The sequence below is a fragment of the Vidua chalybeata genome, chromosome 1 (genome assembly GCF_026979565.1).
Source record: "Vidua chalybeata isolate OUT-0048 chromosome 1, bVidCha1 merged haplotype, whole genome shotgun sequence".
In the NCBI taxonomy this organism is placed as follows: domain Eukaryota; kingdom Metazoa; phylum Chordata; class Aves; order Passeriformes; family Viduidae; genus Vidua; species Vidua chalybeata.
In genome coordinates this window covers 153535521-153556815 of record NC_071530.1, presented here as the reverse complement: position 1 = coordinate 153556815, position 21295 = coordinate 153535521, and the positions used below count along the sequence as shown (strand labels likewise).

Below are 21295 nucleotides of genomic sequence, written 5' to 3'. Positions count from 1 at the left end.
AGGGTAGGGAGGGAGGTCGGGCTGTGGAGGAAAGCGGGAGGGCAAGGGAAAGGCCGGGAGCGGGGAAGAGGGATGGTGCACAGAGGAGGGAGAGAAGAGGAATAGAACGGAGGAGCGGGATAGGGACAGAGCAGGAAGGAGTGGGGCGGGGGGGGGGGCGCGGGGTGTCGGGTTTGCGAGGGAGAGGAGGGGAGAGGGTCTGCGGACAAAGAACAGGAATACGGGGAGGAGGAAGGAAGGATGGAGGGGGGGACGAGAGGGGAGGCCGAAAAGGGAGAGAAAGGGGTCGGCTTTGGGGAGAGCGGGAAATGGGGGAAAGAGAGAAAGAAGAGGAATACGGGGAGGAAGAAGGAGGGGTAGAGAGCGGGACAGGACGGGGAGCCTCAGAGAGCCCCGACTCCACCCGAGCCCGCCCCGGCGGCCCGCCCTGCTCGGGATGCTGCGCTCGGCGGAGCTCGGCTCGGTTCGGCCCGCTCGGCTCCTCGCCTACACTCGGGCTGTTCTCCGCTAGACTCGGCTGGATTCGCCTCTTCGGCGCAGCTCGGCTCGGCTCAACTCGGAGCCGCTCGCTCCGTTCGCCTCCGCTCGGCTCCGCTCGACTCGGCTCGGCTCCGTTCGGCTCCGCTCGGCTCCATTCACCTCCGCTCGGCTCCGCTCGGCTCCCCGCGGCAGCGCGCCTCCCGCGCACGCGCACAGCTCGCCGCTCTCCTGCCGCCGAGCCCCGCGCCCGGCCCGGCCGGCGCACGGAAACCCCCGCGCCACATTAGACCCAGCAGTTTCTGCGCTAAACCCTTTCTGTCCTAGAAGGAGATAACTTCTCTACCTCCTTCGTCTCCTCAGTTTTCTTCTTGGATTTCAAAATCAGAGTTACAAAAACCTACTCACAACTACAAGATTTAGTAAGTAGCCAATAATGTAGTCCCGTCAATTTCATAACCTACAGAACACGTTATACTTATGTTTCCACAATTAAAAAAAAAAAAAAAAAAAAAAAAATCACACAAGAGTCCTACTCACTGTGTCAAGCCTTATTTAAAACACACCAAAGAAAAAAAAAAAACAAAAAAACCCAACCCCGAAAGAAATAGTTCCACAACCAAAACAGAACAAACAAGTAACACTAAAACCCCACGTCCAAATACGCTCTGTTTATCAGTCACCAACCCGAAAAATCTCTTTTCTACGTAGCTCGTTTGTATACCTCCTCACAACTAACCTTATCCTTTACAAACACTAAATTGCAAATCAAAATCTTACACGTAACATAAACTCTTCAAATAACATTTATACACTCATACCCCAAATGACAGGTAAACCACCAAAAGTAAAATTACTCAAATCATTACAAACAAATACTTGTACAATATTTAGTTACAAAACAACCCCCAAACCACACCAAACCACAAAGAAGTTACCTCAAAACAGCAAACCTACAATTTAAAACAATTAACCCACTAAGACCAAACATAACAATAATACATATAAAAAAAAAAACAAAACAAAACAACAAAAAAAAAAAAAAAAAAAAACACAAAACAAAAAAAAAAAAATAGAAAAAAACAAACAAAAAAAAACCCAAAAAAAGAACACCCACCTAAAAATACCCAATCACTCCAACACAAATTTACTTCTCAGGATCAAAATCGTACAACCTTTTTAACAACCTAATTCTATTAGTTCTACATCTCTTTTAACACCTAAAATAACTACAACTCACACTTGAAGCACATCAAATGAACTTACTTATTAACCAACCAAATCAAACAATAACACATGTATAACGTTAAATAAATTACTGCCAAATATGAACATCTTTAAACATACTACCTTACAAAATAAAACAACTGTTCATTTTTTATTATTCACACACAATCATAAATAGAAAACATTTTTAAAAATATATAAATTGATGAAATCACAAGAAATCAATTTACAAAAACATTACTAATTTTTTTTTAAAAAATTAATCAATCACACATAAAAAATAACTAAATAATATTTTCAAAAATTAAAACATCGCTGAATAACTTAAATCATTATTAAAAACTAAAATACTCATCTTATTAATAATTACTGCTTTTTATCTCCCCTACCGATTTAAATTTTTACATAGAACTCTACAAAAATCCTTAACAAGTAGATTTATAACTTACATTTTAAAACATATATAGATAAACATACTTAACAGGAGTGATCACCACACCAAACAAGTAAACTAACCAAAAAAACCCCTAATAAAATACTAATATATTCATAACACAAAAACCCCAAATCATTAACATAAAAACCCATACGAACACATGAAAATACCTACAGTAAAAAAAAGACGTACCTTAATGAACAATATTCACACCTTAATAATTCATTATAAACTCTTACCAATTAATGATTAACATGACTTGATACCAATAAAATACAAGAAAATGTTACTTTAGCCAATAAGCAGAATAAAATGTTATACCTAATAACTTAAAATCGCACTTTATTAAAAATATAAGACAGTAAAGCAACGTATCATAAAAACTCCCATTATTATCACTACACAGATATAGATAGATACGCATATATCTATATACAGGTAGATCATATACCCATCTCAACAGCAGCATCTGGGATCGATTCCTGTTTTCTCTCTTGTCTCCTAAATTTATTAGCCACAAAGGATGGAGTAAGGAAATCATTTTATTTATCACCTGGTTCTCCAGAAACCTGAAAAACAAAATGAAACAGAACAAAAAGAAAAAAAAGAAAAGAAAACCACATTTGAAAGGCAGATCCTCACCAGCAGCTGGTCCATCTCCTACGGGGGACCATATTCTAGGGCACTTTTGGTGCACTTGCCTGAACCTGTCAGGGCACTCTGTGCTTGCAGAAGAGATTTTTTTTGTCAGGGAGAGGCAAGGGGAGGAGAAGTAACGTTCTAGACAGCTCAAATCCATTACTGTGCCACTTCCTGTGCAGCAGGTCCTGTGACAGGATGGGAACTGAGGCTGCTTGAAATTTCAAAGCTAAAGACACCAGCACAAGGTGTCCTTTTGCTTTGTCAAGGAAGTGATTCCCAAATCACACAGCCCCCCCACCATCGTCCCTCCCACCACCACCTGGAAGCCTCTTGATTCTCTTCTCAAAAACACAAGGGACACCTCAGCGTTCAGCAAGTTCTGCCAGTGCAGCCCTCGGTGCCCCCGTCTCCAGGTCTGTCCCCCTTGCTTTCATCCTCAGCCACGTCATTCTTCAGCCGTGGACAGGAAATTGTCCCCATGTCTCCCGTACTTGGCTGGTTACCTTTTCTCTAAGCCGTGCAGGACCCACGAGAGGAGGCTGTGATCCTCTATCGGCTCATGGGCAGCTCTAGAGGTGACACGGGCAGCAGCACTCTGTCGTATCTCCAGAATAGGACTCTGAAACAGAAAATGCAACTTGTTCTTTTACAGCCAAGATCTGATTATCTAAAATAAAATGAGCAATTTGGCTGGTACCCGATCAACTTCCAGCTAAAATGAACACCGCCTGTTCTCAGCAACTCCAGAGAAGGAAAGACACTCTCCCTTCAACGCTTCACACCACAGGTGCTGCTCTTACAAGAAGTATTCAGGTAGCAAGACAATTTTCTCTTTTTGTCCGAGGTTTTGATACCTGAAATCCTCAGGGTGGATGCTCCCAAACCTGAGAGCTCCCGGCAGGCGAGTTTCCCTCCTGCCGAAGCACTGTGCAGGTGACAAACGTGCTGGCTGGGGAATAGAGACCCCAAAAAGAAAAGACCCCGACTGCAGGAGCAAAACCACGGCACCCACGTGAGGCTCCACGATGGCAGGAACCGGTCCCAGTTTCAGGGGATAAGGATGGGACTGGTTTAGACACAACCTAAATTATTTCCCCCTCCACACATCCACAAAACCAACAAGGAACAGATTTTCAAGAGGACCAAGGCAGAATCAGCTGCTCCTTTCTGTTTTGTACTTGAGATCTTGAGGCCATATAAGCTTTTGTGGTTTGGGGTATTTGGGAACTGTTCTTTTTCAATTCTTACCTGGGAGCCCTGGTCACACAAAGGACTGCTGAGAAAGGAAAGAATGACCCGGAAAATCCTCTGGTAGACATAGAGCTCACAGCAATGTTTGTCACGCAGCCCTTCCCCAAGAAATCTGAGGATCCACTCGTGCTGTTTTGTACTGGAAGCCATAAAGAAAAATACCACCGTCAGACATTCAGACATTTCCAAAGGATACATGCTCCTAAGAGCACAAAACCCCGGTTCCCTCTGAGTGCCAGCTCAGGAATTACCACAGCTTCTTCTGGACTTCTCAATTTTCCATTCCTATCAAATTTAATCGCTAACATCCATTGGGAACAGTCAGTCTGCAGCCCAAACATGCAGTGGAAATGGAATTTTAGAAGTTGCTGTTTCTAAAATACTTCAGTTGAACTCCAAGTTACTAGCCTAAACTCAAAGAGGAATTGTAGCTAGCCGGGGCAGAACATTCTTTTCTTGTGCTCACAGAGCATACACAGCACAACTCCTTGTGCGCTAGTATTAAGAAGACAACAAAAACCTCACAGAAATAACATTTTGAATTCCTACATGAAACATAAGAAAGACGCTTCTAATTAACTACCCGTGGGAGAATGAGCTTTCATTGTATTTTTGCGGCTGTTTCTAATACATTTCTGAAGAATTACTGGGTACCTAAAATGGGACTCTTACCTCAAAATCAAAACTGTAGAAAAGCTGGAGAAAACCTGGTACCTTCCTCAGGTCCAAATACCGGTGTGACAGAAGGAATCTCTTTACCCTTATGTACACGTGCTCCTCTGTAAAGAGAAAAGGTTGGCATGGTGGAGGAGGACAGCGCTCCCAATCCACAAGCACGGACGACAATTCCTGGAAGCTGCAGTCAGTGAGCGTGCAGCGCTCCGAGCTGGGAGAACAGCCCGGCAACTGCAGAAGGCCTTTGCTCTGAGGCGCATTCCCATTGCTGCCCACCCTCCCCTTCTCTTGCCCAGGAGGAAAAGCTCAGGCAAGAGCGCACGAGCACAGAGCAGGTGAGGGGATCGACACTCCCCAGGGCTCTGCTTTTCACCCCAGCAGTGACACACGCAGCACGTCCCAGTACCTGGCTTCAGGATCTGCTGTGCCACACGAGCAGCGCAGAGGGTGAGGGAGAAGGTGAACCTGAGGCTTGGCTGCCTGATTCCGTTCTGCACGGCATCCAAGAGATACGGCAACGGCAAGGGCCCAGGGAGAGAAGCCTGAAGCACAGCCCAAATGAACACAGCGGGAGCAGGAAGACATCGATCAGCTTCCGGGACATTTCACGGGTCACACAGGTAGGAGCCCCAATTCAGCAAACCTGAGGCTTTGGCGACGTCAGGATCAAAACACCCGGAAACCTGTGAGAAAGAAACCGAACTGCAGCCGGCTAAAAGCCGTCCCTGCCTCAAACTCCTTCAAACAACTTGCTCACGAGGAGGCAGGGATTGATTCAATACTCACCAGCCCATCTGGCCAAGGTCAGAGCTCTGTGCCCACCCAGGACACGGCAGCCAGCAGGGACCCTTCTCCCACTCTCCAGCACGGACCTGTGAAGCCAGGGAGAAGTTTACAGAACAGAAGCAGCCAGAAGATGCTCTCTACTTCCATACGCTCTCTGATCGATCACTCCCAAGGAAAGTCCCCACGGATCGGAAGCAACCACCTCTCATTTCTCCTCCGCAATCATCACTGCCTTGCCTTTCTGTGCGTTTCCTCCCGTGCCCGTCCCCAGAGCACATTAAGTCCATCTTTTGTTCCCAACCGCAGCTCTCCAGCACAAATGCCACTCCTCACACACACAAAGCAAACGGTCATCTGCTTCAGCTTTTGGCTTAGAAAGTAAGAACCTCAGCGCGTCCGGCTACGTGATTAAAACACAGAGACGCACGGGTGGACATAGATGGAAAGCTTTTCAGGAGAGAAAAGAGCTGATTCGCTAGCACACTTCCATACAGCTTCAGAAAAATCAGAATCCATAGCAACTCCTAAGACCCCTGCTGAGGAACCCAGCCCTCCTGGGGACACCCAATGCAGCAGCTACGGGAAAAGCATGGGAAAAGCCAAACTTGGGGTGAAAAAAAGATGACATCAATACAGCCGCCTTCACCCAGCAACAGTGGGAACCAGTCCCATTTGCTCCGTCCCTGCTTTTTGGGATGACACAAACAGGAAATGAAAACACGTGAAACACAAGGCACGCCTATAGGGTGTAGCAGGTGCTCCTTTTGGCAGCGTGGATGACAAAGGTCTCTCTGCGCACTTACAGGCAGCCCGGTTTCAATCCATCCTTAGCCCAAGCCTTCCTCGCCTCCCATTCGCCAGCGCTCTGCTCTGGCCTTTGGAGCGCTGGCCCCGTCCTCCCGCAGCAGCACGGCACCGGAACACAGCGAGGCAAAGCGTGTGCCGGAGCCGCCCGTGCTGTCAGCGTAGCTGTCAGCTGCCGGCGGTGGGCAACTCCGGCCCTGCGGGCAAGGGGGAGACGGCTCGGGCACCTCCAGCGGCTGCTCTGCCCCGATGCTTTCGCGTTCTCCTGCATTTCCCTGCAGCGGAGGGGGTCCGGGACGGGGGCGGATCGTGTCAGAGTGGAGACGGCGGGGAAGCACGGGGAGGCGGCGGGAACGCGGCGGGACGAGACAGCGACGCGGCGGGACGGGGACGGCTCGCTTGACCTTCCAAAGATGGCGGCAGGAGGGGCGGGGAAAGCCGGGGCCCCGCTCCGCCGCCTGCGCGCCGCCCCGGCGGCATTTTCCGGCACGCGGTCGCTTCCAGCGTCTAGAGAGGGACGCGCGCGGGGATCGGGAAAGGGGAGTGCAGCCCTGTTCCGACGCCGCTCGCCCCCCGCCCGCCGCCCCCGGCCCGTGAGCGCTGCGACCGCGCCTCCGCCGCCCGCCGAAAGCGGCCCCGCCGGGCCGCCCTCGCCGCTGCCCTTCTTCTCGGTCATCGGGTCCCTTTGCTCTCCCGAATCTCCTTCACCCCTCCCCTCTATTTACAGACACCGCCCCGCTTGCCGCTCGCTCCCTCCCGCGCCTCGCCCTTCCCACGCTCGGCAGCCGTCCTTCCCCCCTCAGCCGGCACCCAGCGGCGAGGGGCAGGGCGCTGGCTGGGGGGGGGCTGCAGTACCGCTCTCTGTCCACAAGGCGGCAGCACCGCCGCCGGCCACAGCCGGGGGCTGCCGCTCGCCCGGAGGGAAGGGAGGCAGAAAAGAACAGGGGCGATCCCCTTGGAAAAATCCTGAAAAATAAATGGCCCAAAACCACCCGCACACAAACTAAAACACACTGCCTCTAACCCAATAAAACCCCTCCAAAATCCTTTTCTTTTAAACTCTCTAGAACTATCTTTCATATTTATACTTTTCACATTCCCATTTCTCATGTATATTGATGCATGATGTTATTTCGATTCTATATTAAATATCTTCTTCCTATGACTTCTATTTATTTATATTTTATCTTTTTATATATCCAGATATATTAATATACATTTCTATATTTATATTGCAAAAATAGTTCTGTTCTTTAAAATAAAAGCCCTGCCTGTAACCAAATTCTAGCTCTATGATATTAATATTAACGATCTCTTATTTAAAAGAAAAATGCTGCCTGAAACCCACCCGCCCGCGGCGCGAGTGCGGCAACAGCCCGTGTCCGCAGTACTGGCAAGGCCGCGGGAAATCCCGGCGGGGCGGCCCCTGCGTGGCGCGCGGGCAGTGCAGCACGCGGACCACGATTTTCCCGCGCTTTTTTTTTTTTTTTTTTTTTTTTTTTTTTTCTATCCGCCATATTGAGAAGGTCAAGAGTGTCCCGGCCGCCGCGACACTTTCAAGATGGCGGCCGCGTGAGGCCCTCGGAAGGGAGAGGCGTTTTTGCCGATGCCTGTCGGCGCCCGCTCAAAACCTGACCGCCCGCGCAGCCGCTGAGCTCACAGTCCGTGGCCACGACACGGGAAAAAGCGAAAAAAATCCCGCGGGGCGGCGCCGGCGTCAGGGTGGCGTGCAGGCAGTGCAGTAGACAGACCGAGGTCCTCCTTTTTCCCGCCTTTTTGCCGCCATATTGGGAAGGTCAAGCGAGTCCGCGACAACCCACTCCCAAGGTGGCGGCCGCGGGAGGACCTCGGGCGAGGGCTGCAGTACTGCACTCTGGCCACAAGGCGGCGGCACTGCCGCCCGCCCTGGGGCTGCAGGCGGGGAAGGCGCGCAAAGAAGAACAGGCGCGACCCCCTTCAAAACATCCTCTGCAATAAATGCCCCTAAACATCCCGCACGAAACCGAAAAACACCGACAAAAAAAAAAAAAAAAAACAAAACCTGCCTCTAACCCAATAAGAACCAAAATAAAAAATCTTTTCTTTTAAGCTATATTTCAATCTATATTATTTTTATATTTTTATATTTATATTCACATTTTGATTTAAAATGTATACTGATGTATAATGATAATTTTATAATTTCTTACATTCATTCATATTACTTAAAGTTTATTTTCTATTTTTATGCATGTCTTAATATATTGATTACATATTTCTATATTTAGATTGATATTTCTAAAAGGTTTATATTGTTTATAATAAAACCCCTGCCTCTACCCAAGTCAAAACCTAAAAAAAAACCCCTTTCTTCTAAACTGTGTTTAAATTTATCTATGTTTTTCGCATTTCTATTGAAATTTGCATTGTAAATGTAGATTGATGGATGGTGTTATTTATATTCTATATCTTCCTATTACTTATTTTTATTTACACTTTATTTTTTTTATCTATCTTTATACATTGATTATCTATTTCTATTTTTAGAATTATATCAAAATAAAATGTATATTCATATTTTTTTAAATAAAAACCCTGCCTCTAACCAAATAAAAACCAAAGAAGCCCTTTCTAATTTATTTTATTTCTATTTTTAATTTTTATAATAAAAGCCCTGCCTACTACCAAATAGAAAATTTTAAAAACCCCTTTATTTTAAACTATATTTGAATATTTTTCTATTTATGCTTTTGATATTTACATTTATAGTTTCTTACATATTATATTACAGTATATTGATGTACTATATTTAGATATATAAAATATATGACATGTCATGTGGTATAATAAGACATATACAGTATCATATCCATTATGTATTGTATCAATTTCTATGATTTTGGATTTTATATCTATCTACATATATTAATTATACATTTCTAGATTGATATTTTCTATGGATTTGATTTATATGTATAATCTATATTCATATGTACTTATATAAACATACTCTAAAATACTCTATAGAGTATAAAATACTCTATATCAAACATTAGAACATCTTACGGTGATAGATAATATTATTTATGTTACATGTTCTATTTATATGTATTCTATTTATATTTAAAATGGAAGTTTTATATTCCCATTTTTATATTTCTAGATTTGTTTTCTTACATTATAGTTATAGTTATAATTTTGCATTTAAGATCCAATACCTAAAACTAAAATGCCAATACAAACAGCAACAAATTCCCACCCATACCGTCCAAAAATATTAGAATGGCTCCACCAGCCAACCAACTACCAGCAAAAAAAACCCACACTACACTCTTTTCACTAACAATTCTTATCACATCACAAAAATTAAACAAAAATGAAAAAAAAACCCCTATACAATCCCACACAGCAAATCACAAAACCCACTAAAAGAAAAAAAAAAATCCAACTAACTTACTAAACTCCAAACCCTAGAACAGACCCTGAACGTTACTAAAAAAAACCAAAAAAACAAAACAAAACAAAAAAACTCTACCTCAACACTAACTCATAAAGAGAACCCAATACGCTATAAAATAAACTTAAAAAACCACCAAACCAATTACCGATATAAAAAATCTAAACCACTAAGAAACAAAAAAATCACCACCCAAATAAAATAACTACCGAAAAAAAATCCACCATATAAACAACCATGTTCCCAAAAATAAAACGAATAAAAACCAGCAACCAAATACATCAAACTACAAAAAAAAAAAAAAAAAAAAAAAAAAAAAAAAAAAAAACTTCAATTAACAACAACAAAAAATGATTCCTAACTCAATAAACCCATAATGCCTCAAACCATAATCAAAACTAAAATACCACCTGGAAATAAACACCAAGCCAAAAGATAAATGGAACCATAAACAATATCTCCCAGATTCTCTGCAACAACAAAACATACACGACAATCAAACATACCAAATGAATAAAACCTCTAGAATACAATAAACAATAATGCAATGACCAATATTACAAAAACCTCACTAATTAACTACAGGACACTGCCTCAAACCCACCAAAACGAACACTACATACTCACGCTAATAAAAGCCACCACAATCCAATTAAAAACCTAACCGCTACTTCATGCCACGACCCAAAAAAAAAACATTGTAAACCTTAAAATATAGAATTTTAAATTATCTTTTTATAATATAAAAATATTATTTAAAAACCCAACCAAAAAAATCAAAACAAATCAAAACAAAAAAAAATCCACCAAATTCCACAAAAATGAAATCCAACAACAAAACTCAATCCAAATAAATCCTTGCCATCAGCACCTGAACCAAGAACCATAACATTCAAGAAGTACACCATGTCCCTTAGCATACACCAAGCACGAACAAAAGAAAACGATACAATCAATTCCTAAGAACCACCTCCAAAGCGCTACACCAAGGACCTTCGGAAAATGAAAAGCCGCGCTGCCGGCACCGGGCGGAGCGCGGCTCCCGGCAGGAAAGCGGCTCCTGCGGCAGGCAGAGGCGGCGCCGCGCCGGGAGCCCCCCGCCCGCTCCCCCTGCCCGGCGGGGCCGGCACCGGGCCCAGGGGGCCCCGGCGGCGCCCGAGCCCCGCGCCCGGAGCGGACGGAGCGGCCGGCACCGGCCGGCACCGGCGCAGCGCCCGCGCCGCCTCTCCCGCCCGCCGGCCCGGCAAAGCTCCCCTCGGCTCCGCACGCCTCGCTCCGGCGCGGCTCCGGCAGTCCCGCGCCAGCCCGGCCGCGCCCAAGTCCCCTTCCACCTCGGCAGCTCCCCGGGCAACGCCAGCAGCTCCCGCGCCACAGCCTTGGCTGCCGGGCCAGGGGCACAAGAAGCGCCCTCCAATGCAGCGGCACAGCCCGATCCCAACCCTTCCAACGCTGCGAGAGCTGCAGCCTCCTTCAATTCAACCCCCGGAACTTACGCCACACTCAGGTGCTCGCCTCACTTCAACAAGGGCAAATAAATGTGTTCTCCCCTTCAGTTTCAGCCCCTGTAAGAGCAGAAAAGAAGGGCTTGTCCTCAAATGAAATCCCTCAAGTTGTGGCAATCTTTCAAACCAGAGGGTTTTGGGAAAGCTGCAAAAGGCAGGCCTCAGAAACAGCAGAACTGCGATTCGAGCTAAGCATAAGATTTGTCAGCAGAAAAATTCTATAAGAAGTAGAGGTGAACTACAAATAGAACAATGGGCTGTGTATTGTCGATTCCCTGACACCCCTGGGATACCCCTAACATCCTGGAAAAGGCAGGTTTTCCTTCAATCAATACCCTCAAAACCACACGTGAAAGGGGACCCCCCACCAGTTCAGACACGGTCAATAATGGAAGACAAGTCGCTACCCTCAATTTGAATTTCTTTCCTACTCAAAATACTTTTTTTTTTTCTTTTTTTTCTTTTTTTTTTTTTTTTTTTTTTTTTTTTTTTTCTGGGAGCACCGGGGAGGGATTGGCAAGATGAAATTTAAAAGGGAAAGGAGAAATGTCCCCGCTACAAATGCACATGGGCTCACCTGTTTGGCTGCCGCTACCTGGCACAAAGGTTTGTCCCTCGGCACCTCCTCTGAGCAATGCTCCAGGTATCCAAGTGCGTATCCAGGTGATCCCCCAGACCCTGTCCGAAGCTGTCACCGTCCTTCCAAGGACAGCCCCAGGAGCCGCCCATAAACTCCTCTTCTCCAGCAGCTCCCTGTAAAATCAGCTGAGGCAAAGCCCCTAAAACAGCCGCCGGCAGGAGCCGGCCCCTCCTTATCCTCACAGTTCACACCTGGGGCTGCTCTGGCTTTCTTTCCAAATGAATTTAGAGACAAATTCCTATTTTTACCAATACCTATAAAAACGAAGCACTTGACAGGATGTAGTATTCTACACACCCCCCTCGGGGGGACGGCACCCGGCATGACCCCCCTCATTCGCCACCCACCTGCTCCTCCGCCGCAGCGTGCCTCCCTCTCCTAGGGACCTTAGGGTGCCCCAAATGACACCAGAGCCCCGAGTCTTCACCCCTTTTTCCTGGCCCCCAAAGAAGGCACAGAACGAGTCTTAACTGCCCTGGACAGCAGCCCAGCACTTGCTTCCATCCCTTTCCACATGTACATCCCCCCCGAAAGGGACTCTGCCGCAACAAGAAAAGGGGGCAGCCCCCAGAAGGGTCGAAGCTCCTGCCCAGCCTCGCTGTCACGGGCGAGGGGCAGAGAGAGGGAGCGGCAGAGACGGCGGGGACGCGGCACGGACGGCACGGCACAGAGCGGGGGCCGCTCTCAGCGCGATGCCGGCAAAGCCGCAGGTCCGGCGGGGCCGGGCGGGGTTTGACCGGCACGGGGGGATCCGCCGAGAGCCTCCGGCCCCGTGCGGGGACTCCCGCAAGGGCCCAGGGGCGCCGGGCTCCGGCCCTCTGGGCTTTATTCTCCGGCGCTCCCGGCCCCGCGGCTGCGGGGAAAGAAGGAACGGGGCGACGGGAAGAGAAGAGGGCTAGCAGGGCATGAGAAAGGGTAGGGAGGGAGGTCGGGCTGTGGAGGAAAGCGGGAGGGCAAGGGAAAGGCCGGGAGCGGGGAAGAGGGATGGTGCACAGAGGAGGGAGAGAAGAGGAATAGAACGGAGGAGCGGGATAGGGACAGAGCAGGAAGGAGTGGGGGGGGGGGGGGCGCGGGGTGTCGGGTTTGCGAGGGAGAGGAGGGGAGAGGGTCTGCGGACAAAGAACAGGAATACGGGGAGGAGGAAGGAAGGATGGAGGGGGGGACGAGAGGGGAGGCCGAAAAGGGAGAGAAAGGGGTCGGCTTTGGGGAGAGCGGGAAATGGGGGAAAGAGAGAAAGAAGAGGAATACGGGGAGGAAGAAGGAGGGGTAGAGAGCGGGACAGGACGGGGAGCCTCAGAGAGCCCGACTCCACCCGAGCCCGCCCCGGCGGCCCGCCCTGCTCGGGATGCTGCGCTCGGCGGAGCTCGGCTCGGTTCGGCCCCGCTCGGCTCCTCGCCTACACTCGGGCTGTTCTCCGCTAGACTCGGCTGGATTCGCCTCTTCGGCGCAGCTCGGCTCGGCTCAACTCGGAGCCGCTCGCTCCGTTCGCCTCCGCTCGGCTCCGCTCGACTCGGCTCGGCTCCGTTCGGCTCCGCTCGGCTCCATTCACCTCCGCTCGGCTCCGCTCGGCTCCCCGCGGCAGCGCGCCTCCCGCGCACGCGCACAGCTCGCCGCTCTCCTGCCGCCGAGCCCCGCGCCCGGCCCGGCCGGCGCACGGAAACCCCCGCGCCACATTAGACCCAGCAGTTTCTGCGCTAAACCCTTTCTGTCCTAGAAGGAGATAACTTCTCTACCTCCTTCGTCTCCTCAGTTTTCTTCTTGGATTTCAAAATCAGAGTTACAAAAACCTACTCACAACTACAAGATTTAGTAAGTAGCCAATAATGTAGTCCCGTCAATTTCATAACCTACAGAACACGTTATACTTATGTTTCCACAATTAAAAAAAAAAAAAAAAAAAAAAAAAAAATCACACAAGAGTCCTACTCACTGTGTCAAGCCTTATTTAAAACACACCAAAGAAAAAAAAAAAAACAAAAAACCCAACCCCGAAAGAAATAGTTCCACAACCAAAACAGAACAAACAAGTAACACTAAAACCCCACGTCCAAATACGCTCTGTTTATCAGTCACCAACCCGAAAAATCTCTTTTCTACGTAGCTCGTTTGTATACCTCCTCACAACTAACCTTATCCTTTACAAACACTAAATTGCAAATCAAAATCTTACACGTAACATAAACTCTTCAAATAACATTTATACACTCATACCCCAAATGACAGGTAAACCACCAAAAGTAAAATTACTCAAATCATTACAAACAAATACTTGTACAATATTTAGTTACAAAACAACCCCCAAACCACACCAAACCACAAAGAAGTTACCTCAAAACAGCAAACCTACAATTTAAAACAATTAACCCACTAAGACCAAACATAACAATAATACATATAAAAAAAAAACAAACAAAACACAAAAAAAAAAAAAAAACAAAAAAACAAAAAAAAAAAAAAAATAGAAAAAAACAAACAAAAAAAAAAACCCAAAAAAAGAACACCCACCTAAAAATACCCAATCACTCCAACACAAATTTACTTCTCAGGATCAAAATCGTACAACCTTTTTAACAACCTAATTCTATTAGTTCTACATCTCTTTTAACACCTAAAATAACTACAACTCACACTTGAAGCACATCAAATGAACTTACTTATTAACCAACCAAATCAAACAATAACACATGTATAACGTTAAATAAATTACTGCCAAATATGAACATCTTTAAACATACTACCTTACAAAATAAAACAACTGTTCATTTTTTATTATTCACACACAATCATAAATAGAAAACATTTTTAAAAATATATAAATTGATGAAATCACAAGAAATCAATTTACAAAAACATTACTAATTTTTTTTAAAAAAATTAATCAATCACACATAAAAAATAACTAAATAATATTTTCAAAAATTAAAACATCGCTGAATAACTTAAATCGTTATTAAAAACTAAAATACTCATCTTATTAATAATTACTGCTTTTTATCTCCCCTACCGATTTAAATTTTTACATAGAACTCTACAAAAATCCTTAACAAGTAGATTTATAACTTACATTTTAAAACATATATAGATAAACATACTTAACAGGAGTGATCACCACACCAAACAAGTAAACTAACCAAAAAAACCCCTAATAAAATACTAATATATTCATAACACAAAAACCCAAATCATTAACATAAAAACCCATACGAACACATGAAAATACCTACAGTAAAAAAAGACGTACCTTAATGAACAATATTCACACCTTAATAATTCATTATAAACTCTTACCAATTAATGATTAACATGACTTGATACCAATAAAATACAAGAAAATGTTACTTTAGCCAATAAGCAGAATAAAATGTTATACCTAATAACTTAAAATCGCACTTTATTAAAAATATAAGACAGTAAAGCAACGTATCATAAAAACTCCCATTATTATCACTACACAGATATAGATAGATACGCATATATCTATATACAGGTAGATCATATACCCATCTCAACAGCAGCATCTGGGATCGATTCCTGTTTTCTCTCTTGTCTCCTAAATTTATTAGCCACAAAGGATGGAGTAAGGAAATCATTTTATTTATCACCTGGTTCTCCAGAAACCTGAAAAACAAAATGAAACAGAACAAAAAGAAAAAAAAGAAAAGAAAACCACATTTGAAAGGCAGATCCTCACCAGCAGCTGGTCCATCTCCTACGGGGGACCATATTCTAGGGCACTTTTGGTGCACTTGCCTGAACCTGTCAGGGCACTCTGTGCTTGCAGAAGAGATTTTTTTTGTCAGGGAGAGGCAAGGGGAGGAGAAGTAACGTTCTAGACAGCTCAAATCCATTACTGTGCCACTTCCTGTGCAGCAGGTCCTGTGACAGGATGGGAACTGAGGCTGCTTGAAATTTCAAAGCTAAAGACACCAGCACAAGGTGTCCTTTTGCTTTGTCAAGGAAGTGATTCCCAAATCACACAGCCCCCCCACCATCGTCCCTCCCACCACCACCTGAAAGCCTCTTGATTCTCTTCTCAAAAACACAAGGGACACCTCAGCGTTCAGCAAGTTCTGCCAGTGCAGCCCTCGGTGCCCCGTCTCCAGGTCTGTCCCCCTTGCTTTCATCCTCAGCCACGTCATTCTTCAGCCTGGACAGGAAATTGTCCCCATGTCTCCCGTACTTGGCTGGTTACCTTTTCTCTAAGCCGTGCAGGACCCACGAGAGGAGGCTGTGATCCTCTATCGGCTCATGGGCAGCTCTAGAGGTGACACGGGCAGCACTCTGTCGTATCTCCAGAATAGGACTCTGAAACAAAAATGCAACTTGTTCTTTTACAGCCAAGATCTGATTATCTAAAATAAAATGAGCTTGGCTGGTACCCGATCAACTTCCAGCTAAAATGAACACCGCCTGTTCTCAGCAACTCCAGAGAAGGAAAGACACTCCCTTCAACGCTTCACACCACAGTGCTGCTCTTACAAGAAGTATTCAGGTAGCAAGACAATTTTCTCTTTTTGTCCGAGGTTTTGATACCTGAAATCCTCAGGGTGGATGCTCCCAAAACCTGAGAGCTCCCGGCAGGCGAGTTTCCCTCTGCCGAAGCACTGTGCAGGTGACAAACGTGGCTGGGGAAAGAGACCCAAAAAGAAAAGAGACCCCGACTGCAGGAGCAAAACCACACCACCACGGAGGCTCACAGACCACCACAGGAACCGGTCCAGGTGGGATATGGGGACTGGTTTAACACAACCTAAATTATTTCCCCCCCACACATCCACAAACCAACAAGGAACATTTCAAGAGGACCAAGGCAGAATCACTGCTCCATCTCTTTCTGTTTTGTACTTGAGATCTTGAGGCCATACAAGCTTTTTGGTTTGGGGTATTTGGGAACTGTTCTTTTTCAATTCTTACCTGGGAGCCCTGGTCACACAAAGGACTGCTGAGAAAGGAAAGAATGACCCGAAAATCCTCTGGTAGACATAGAGCTCACAGCATTTTTTGTCAGCCCCTCCCCCCCAAGAAATCAGGATCACACTGTGCTGTTTTGTACTGGAAGCCATAAAGAAAAATACACACCGTCAGACATTCAGACATTTCCAAACAATCAACATGCTCCTAAGAGCACAAAACCCACGTGTTCCCTCTGAGTGCCAGCTCAGGAATACCACAGCTTCTTGACGGACTCTCCCAATTCCCTCTAATTACTAGCTTCATTTGAACAGTCAGTCTGCAGCCCAAACATGGAATTTAAATTTTAGAAGTTACTGTTTCTAAACTAGTTCTTGAACTCAAGTTACTAGCCTAAACTCAAAGAGGAATTGTAGCTAGCCGGGGCAGAACTTTTTTCTTGTTCACAGTAGCATAACACAGACTCCTTGTGCGCTAGTATTAAGAAGACAACAAAACCTCACAGAAATAACATTTTGAATTCCTACATGAAACATAAAAGAGAATTAACTACCCTGTGGGAGAGTGAGTTTCATTGATTTTGCGGCTGTTTCTAATACATTTCTGAAGAATTACTGGGTACCTAAAATGACTCTTACCTCAAAATCAAAACTGTAGAAAAGTGGAGAAAACCTGGTATTCCTCAGGTCCAAACCGGTGTCTACAGAAGAATCTCTTACCTGTGGTTACTCTACAAAGGAAGCTGTGAAAAGTAAACTGTCCATGGCACGGACTCACAATCCTGTACTGAATTCATGCACAGTCTGAAGAGCGTGCAGCGCTCCGAGAGCTGGCAGACAGCCCGGCAACTGCAGAAGGCCTTTGCTCTGAGGCGCATTCCCATTGCTGCCCACCCTCCCCTTCTCTTGCCCAGGAGGAAAAGCTCAGGCAAGAGCGCACGAGCACAGAGCAGGTGAGGGGATCGACACTCCCCAGGGCTCTGTTTTCACCCCAGCAGTGACACACGCAGCACGAGCACACCCAGTCCATCTGCGATCTCACACGAGCAGCGCACGAGCAGAGGGTGAAGAAGGTGAACCTGAGGCTTGGCTGCCTGATTCCGTACGGCACCAAGAGATACGGCAACGGCAAGGGCCCAGGAGAGAAGAAGCTGAAGCACAGCCCAACCACAGAACAGACAGGCAGAGGAAAGCATCGTCCGGACATTTCACGGGTCACACAGGTAGGAGCCCATTCAAACCTGAGGCTTTGGCGACGTCAGGGAACAAAACACCGGAAACCTGTGAGAAAGAAACCGAACTGCAGCCGGCTAAAAAGCCGTCCCTGCCTCAAACTCCTTCAAACAACTTGCTCACGAGGAGGCAGGGATTGATTCAATACTCACCAGCCCATCTGGCCAAGGTCAGAGCTCTGTGCCCACCCAGGACACGGCAGCCAGCAGGGACCCTTCTCCCACTCTCCAGCACGGACCTGTGAAGCCAGGGAGAAGTTTACAGAACAGAAGCAGCCAGAAGATGCTCTCTACTTCCATACGCTCTCTGATCGATCACTCCCAAGGAAAGTCCCCACGGATCGGAAGCAACCACCTCTCATTTCTCCTCCGCAATCATCACTGCCTTGCCTTTTCTGTGCGTTTCCTCCCGTGCCCGTCCCCAGAGCACATTAAGTCCATCTTTTGTTCCCAACCGCAGCTCTCCAGCACAAATGCCACTCCTCACACACACAAAGCAAACGGTCATCTGCTTCAGCTTTTGGCTTAGAAAGTAAGAACCTCAGCGCGTCCGGCTACGTGATTAAAACACAGAGACGCACGGGTGGACATAGATGGAAAGCTTTTCAGGAGAGAAAAGAGCTGATTCGCTAGCACACTTCCATACAGCTTCAGAAAAATCAGAATCCATAGCAACTCCTAAGACCCCTGCTGAGGAACCCAGCCCTCCTGGGGACACCCAATGCAGCAGCTACGGGAAAAGCATGGGAAAAGCCAAACTTGGGGTGAAAAAAAGATGACATCAATACAGCCGCCTTCACCCAGCAACAGTGGGAACCAGTCCCATTTGCTCCGTCCCTGCTTTTTGGGATGACACAAACAGGAAATGAAAACACGTGAAACACAAGGCACGCCTATAGGGTGTACCAGGTGCTCCTTTTGGCAGCGTGGATGACAAAGGTCTCTCTGCGCACTTACAGGCAGCCCGGTTGCAATCCATCCTTAGCCCAAGCCTTCCTCGCCTCCCATTCGCCAGCGCTCTGCTCTGGCCTTTGGAGCGCTGGCCCCGTCCTCCCGCAGCAGCACGGCACCGGAACACAGCGAGGCAAAGCGTGTGCCGGAGCCGCCCGTGCTGTCAGCGTACTGTCAGCTGCCGGCGGTGGGCAACTCCGGCCCTGCGGGCAAGGGGGAGACGGCTCGGGCACCTCCAGCGGCTGCTCTGCCCCGATGCTTTCGCGTTCTCCTGCATTTCCCTGCAGCGGAGGGGGTCCGGGACGGGGGCGGATCGTGTCAGAGTGGAGACGGCGGGGAAGCACGGGGAGGCGGCGGGAACGCGGCGGGACGAGACAGCGACGCGGCGGGACGGGGACGGCTCGCTTGACCTTCCAAAGATGGCGGCAGGAGGGGCGGGGAAAGCCGGGGCCCCGCTCCGCCGCCTGCGCGCCGCCCCGGCGGCATTTTCCGGCACGCGGTCGCTTCCAGCGTCTAGAGAGGGACGCGCGCGGGGATCGGGAAAGGGGAGTGCAGCCCTGTTCCGACGCCGCTCGCCCCCCGCCCGCCGCCCCCGGCCCGTGAGCGCTGCGACCGCGCCTCCGCCGCCCGCCGAAAGCGGCCCCGCCGGGCCGCCCTCGCCGCTGCCCTTCTTCTCGGTCATCGGGTCCCTTTGCTCTCCCGAATCTCCTTCACCCCTCCCCTCTATTTACAGACACCGCCCCGCTTGCCGCTCGCTCCCTCCCGCGCCTCGCCCTTCCCACGCTCGGCAGCCGTCCTTCCCCCCTCAGCCGGCACCCAGCGGCGGAGGGGCAGGGCGCTGGCTGGGGGGGGCTGCAGTACCGCTCTCTGTCCACAAGGCGGCAGCACCGCCGCCGGCCACAGCCGGGGGCTGCCGCTCGCCCGGAGGGAAGGGAGGCAGAAAAGAACAGGGGCGATCCCCTTGGAAAAATCCTGAAAAATAAATGGCCCAAAACCACCCGCACACAAACTAAAACACACTGCCTCTAACCCAATAAAACCCCTCCAAAATCCTTTTCTTTTAAACTCTCTAGAACTATCTTTCATATTTATACTTTTCACATTCCCATTTATCATGTATATTGATGCATGATGTTATTTCGATTCTATATTAAATATCTTCTTCCTATGACTTCTATTTATTTATATTTTATCTTTTTATATATCCAGATATATTAATATACATTTCTATATTCTATTGCAAAAATAGTTCTGTTCTTTAAAATAAAAGCCCTGCCTGTAACCAAATTCTAGCTCTATGATATTAATATTAACGATCTCTTATTTAAAAGAAAAATGCTGCCTGAAACCCACCCGCCCGCGGCGCAAGTGCGGCAACAGCCCGTGTCCGCAGTACTGGCAAGGCCGCGGGAAATCCCGGCGGGGCGGCCCCTGCGTGGCGCGCGGGCAGTGCGCAGCACGCGGACCACGATTTTCCCGCGCTTTTTTTTTTTTTTTTTTTTTTTTTTTTTTTTTCTATCCGCCATATTGAGAAGGTCAAGAGTGTCCCGGCCGCCGCGACACTTTCAAGATGGCGGCCGCGTGAGGCCCTCGGAAGGGAGAGGCGTTTTTGCCGATGCCTGTCGGCGCCCGCTCAAAACCTGACCGCCCGCGCAGCCGCTGAGCTCACAGTCCGTGGCCACGACACGGGAAAAAGCGAAAAAAATCCCGCGGGGCGGCGCCGGCGTCAGGGTGCCGTGCAGGCAGTGCAGTAGACAGACCGAGGTCCTCCTTTTTCCCGCCTTTTTTGCCGCCATATTGGGAAGGTCAAGCGAGTCCGCGACAACCCACTCCCAAGGTGGCGGCCGCGGGAGGACCTCGGGCGAGGGCTGCAGTACTGCACTCTGGCCACAAGGCGGCGGCACTGCCGCCCGCCCTGGGGCTGCAGGCGGGGAAGGCGCGCAAAGAAGAACAGGCGCGACCCCCTTCAAAACATCCTCTGCAATAAATGCCCCTAAACATCCCGCACGAAACCGAAAAACAACACCGAAAAAAAAAAAAAAAAAACAAACCCTGCCTCTAACCCAATAAGAACCAAAATAAAAATCTTTTCTTTTAAGCTATATTTCAATCTATATTATTTTTATATTTTTTATATTTATATTCACATTTTGATTTAAAATGTATACTGATGTATAATGATAATTTTATAATTTCTTACATTCATTCATATTACTTAAAGTTTATTTTATTTTCTATTTTTATGCATGTCTTAATATATTGATTACATATTTCTATATTTAGATTGATATTTCTAAAAGGTTTATATTGTTTATAATAAAACCCC

General features: G+C 47.4%; 2 protein-coding genes and 1 long non-coding RNA gene across 12 annotated transcripts; all 3 read right to left on the bottom strand.

Moving 5' to 3' along the window:
- Positions 1 to 1842: 1842 nt before the first annotated feature.
- On the bottom strand, positions 1843 to 12524 carry LOC128795112 (uncharacterized). Of its 10 annotated transcripts, none has more exons than XR_008433412.1 (8): positions 11814 to 12524; positions 11228 to 11296; positions 6298 to 6573; positions 5495 to 5580; positions 5115 to 5410; positions 4706 to 4812; positions 4031 to 4172; positions 1843 to 3401 (listed from the first exon to the last, which is right to left on the bottom strand). XR_008433412.1 is itself a non-coding variant. In XM_053955633.1 (6 exons), exons 1-6 carry the CDS (start codon positions 6972 to 6974, stop codon positions 4496 to 4498), a joined length of 1098 nt encoding a protein of 365 aa, XP_053811608.1. In that variant the 5' UTR covers positions 6975 to 7279; the 3' UTR covers positions 4179 to 4495. The 10 variants fall into 10 exon arrangements, 2 of the variants coding, with proteins under 2 accessions (XP_053811608.1, XP_053811619.1); XR_008433409.1 differs by having other exon boundaries at positions 5115 to 5391; XR_008433413.1 differs by having other exon boundaries at positions 5174 to 5391.
- A 2105-nt stretch (positions 12525 to 14629) lies between these two features.
- On the bottom strand, positions 14630 to 16871 carry LOC128791887 (uncharacterized). Its single transcript, XR_008432208.1, has 3 exons — positions 16791 to 16871; positions 16069 to 16181; positions 14630 to 15752 (listed from the first exon to the last, which is right to left on the bottom strand). It is a non-coding gene; the product is annotated as an uncharacterized LOC128791887 (long non-coding RNA).
- Positions 16872 to 18021: 1150 nt separating this feature from the next.
- Positions 18022 to 19788, bottom strand: LOC128790681 (uncharacterized). The gene is made up of 3 exons (XM_053947693.1): positions 19142 to 19788; positions 18172 to 18233; positions 18022 to 18067 (listed from the first exon to the last, which is right to left on the bottom strand). The coding sequence occupies exons 1-3, from the start codon at positions 19649 to 19651 to the stop codon at positions 18022 to 18024; spliced, it is 618 nt and encodes a 205-aa protein (XP_053803668.1). The 5' UTR covers positions 19652 to 19788.
- Positions 19789 to 21295: the final 1507 nt, after the last annotated feature.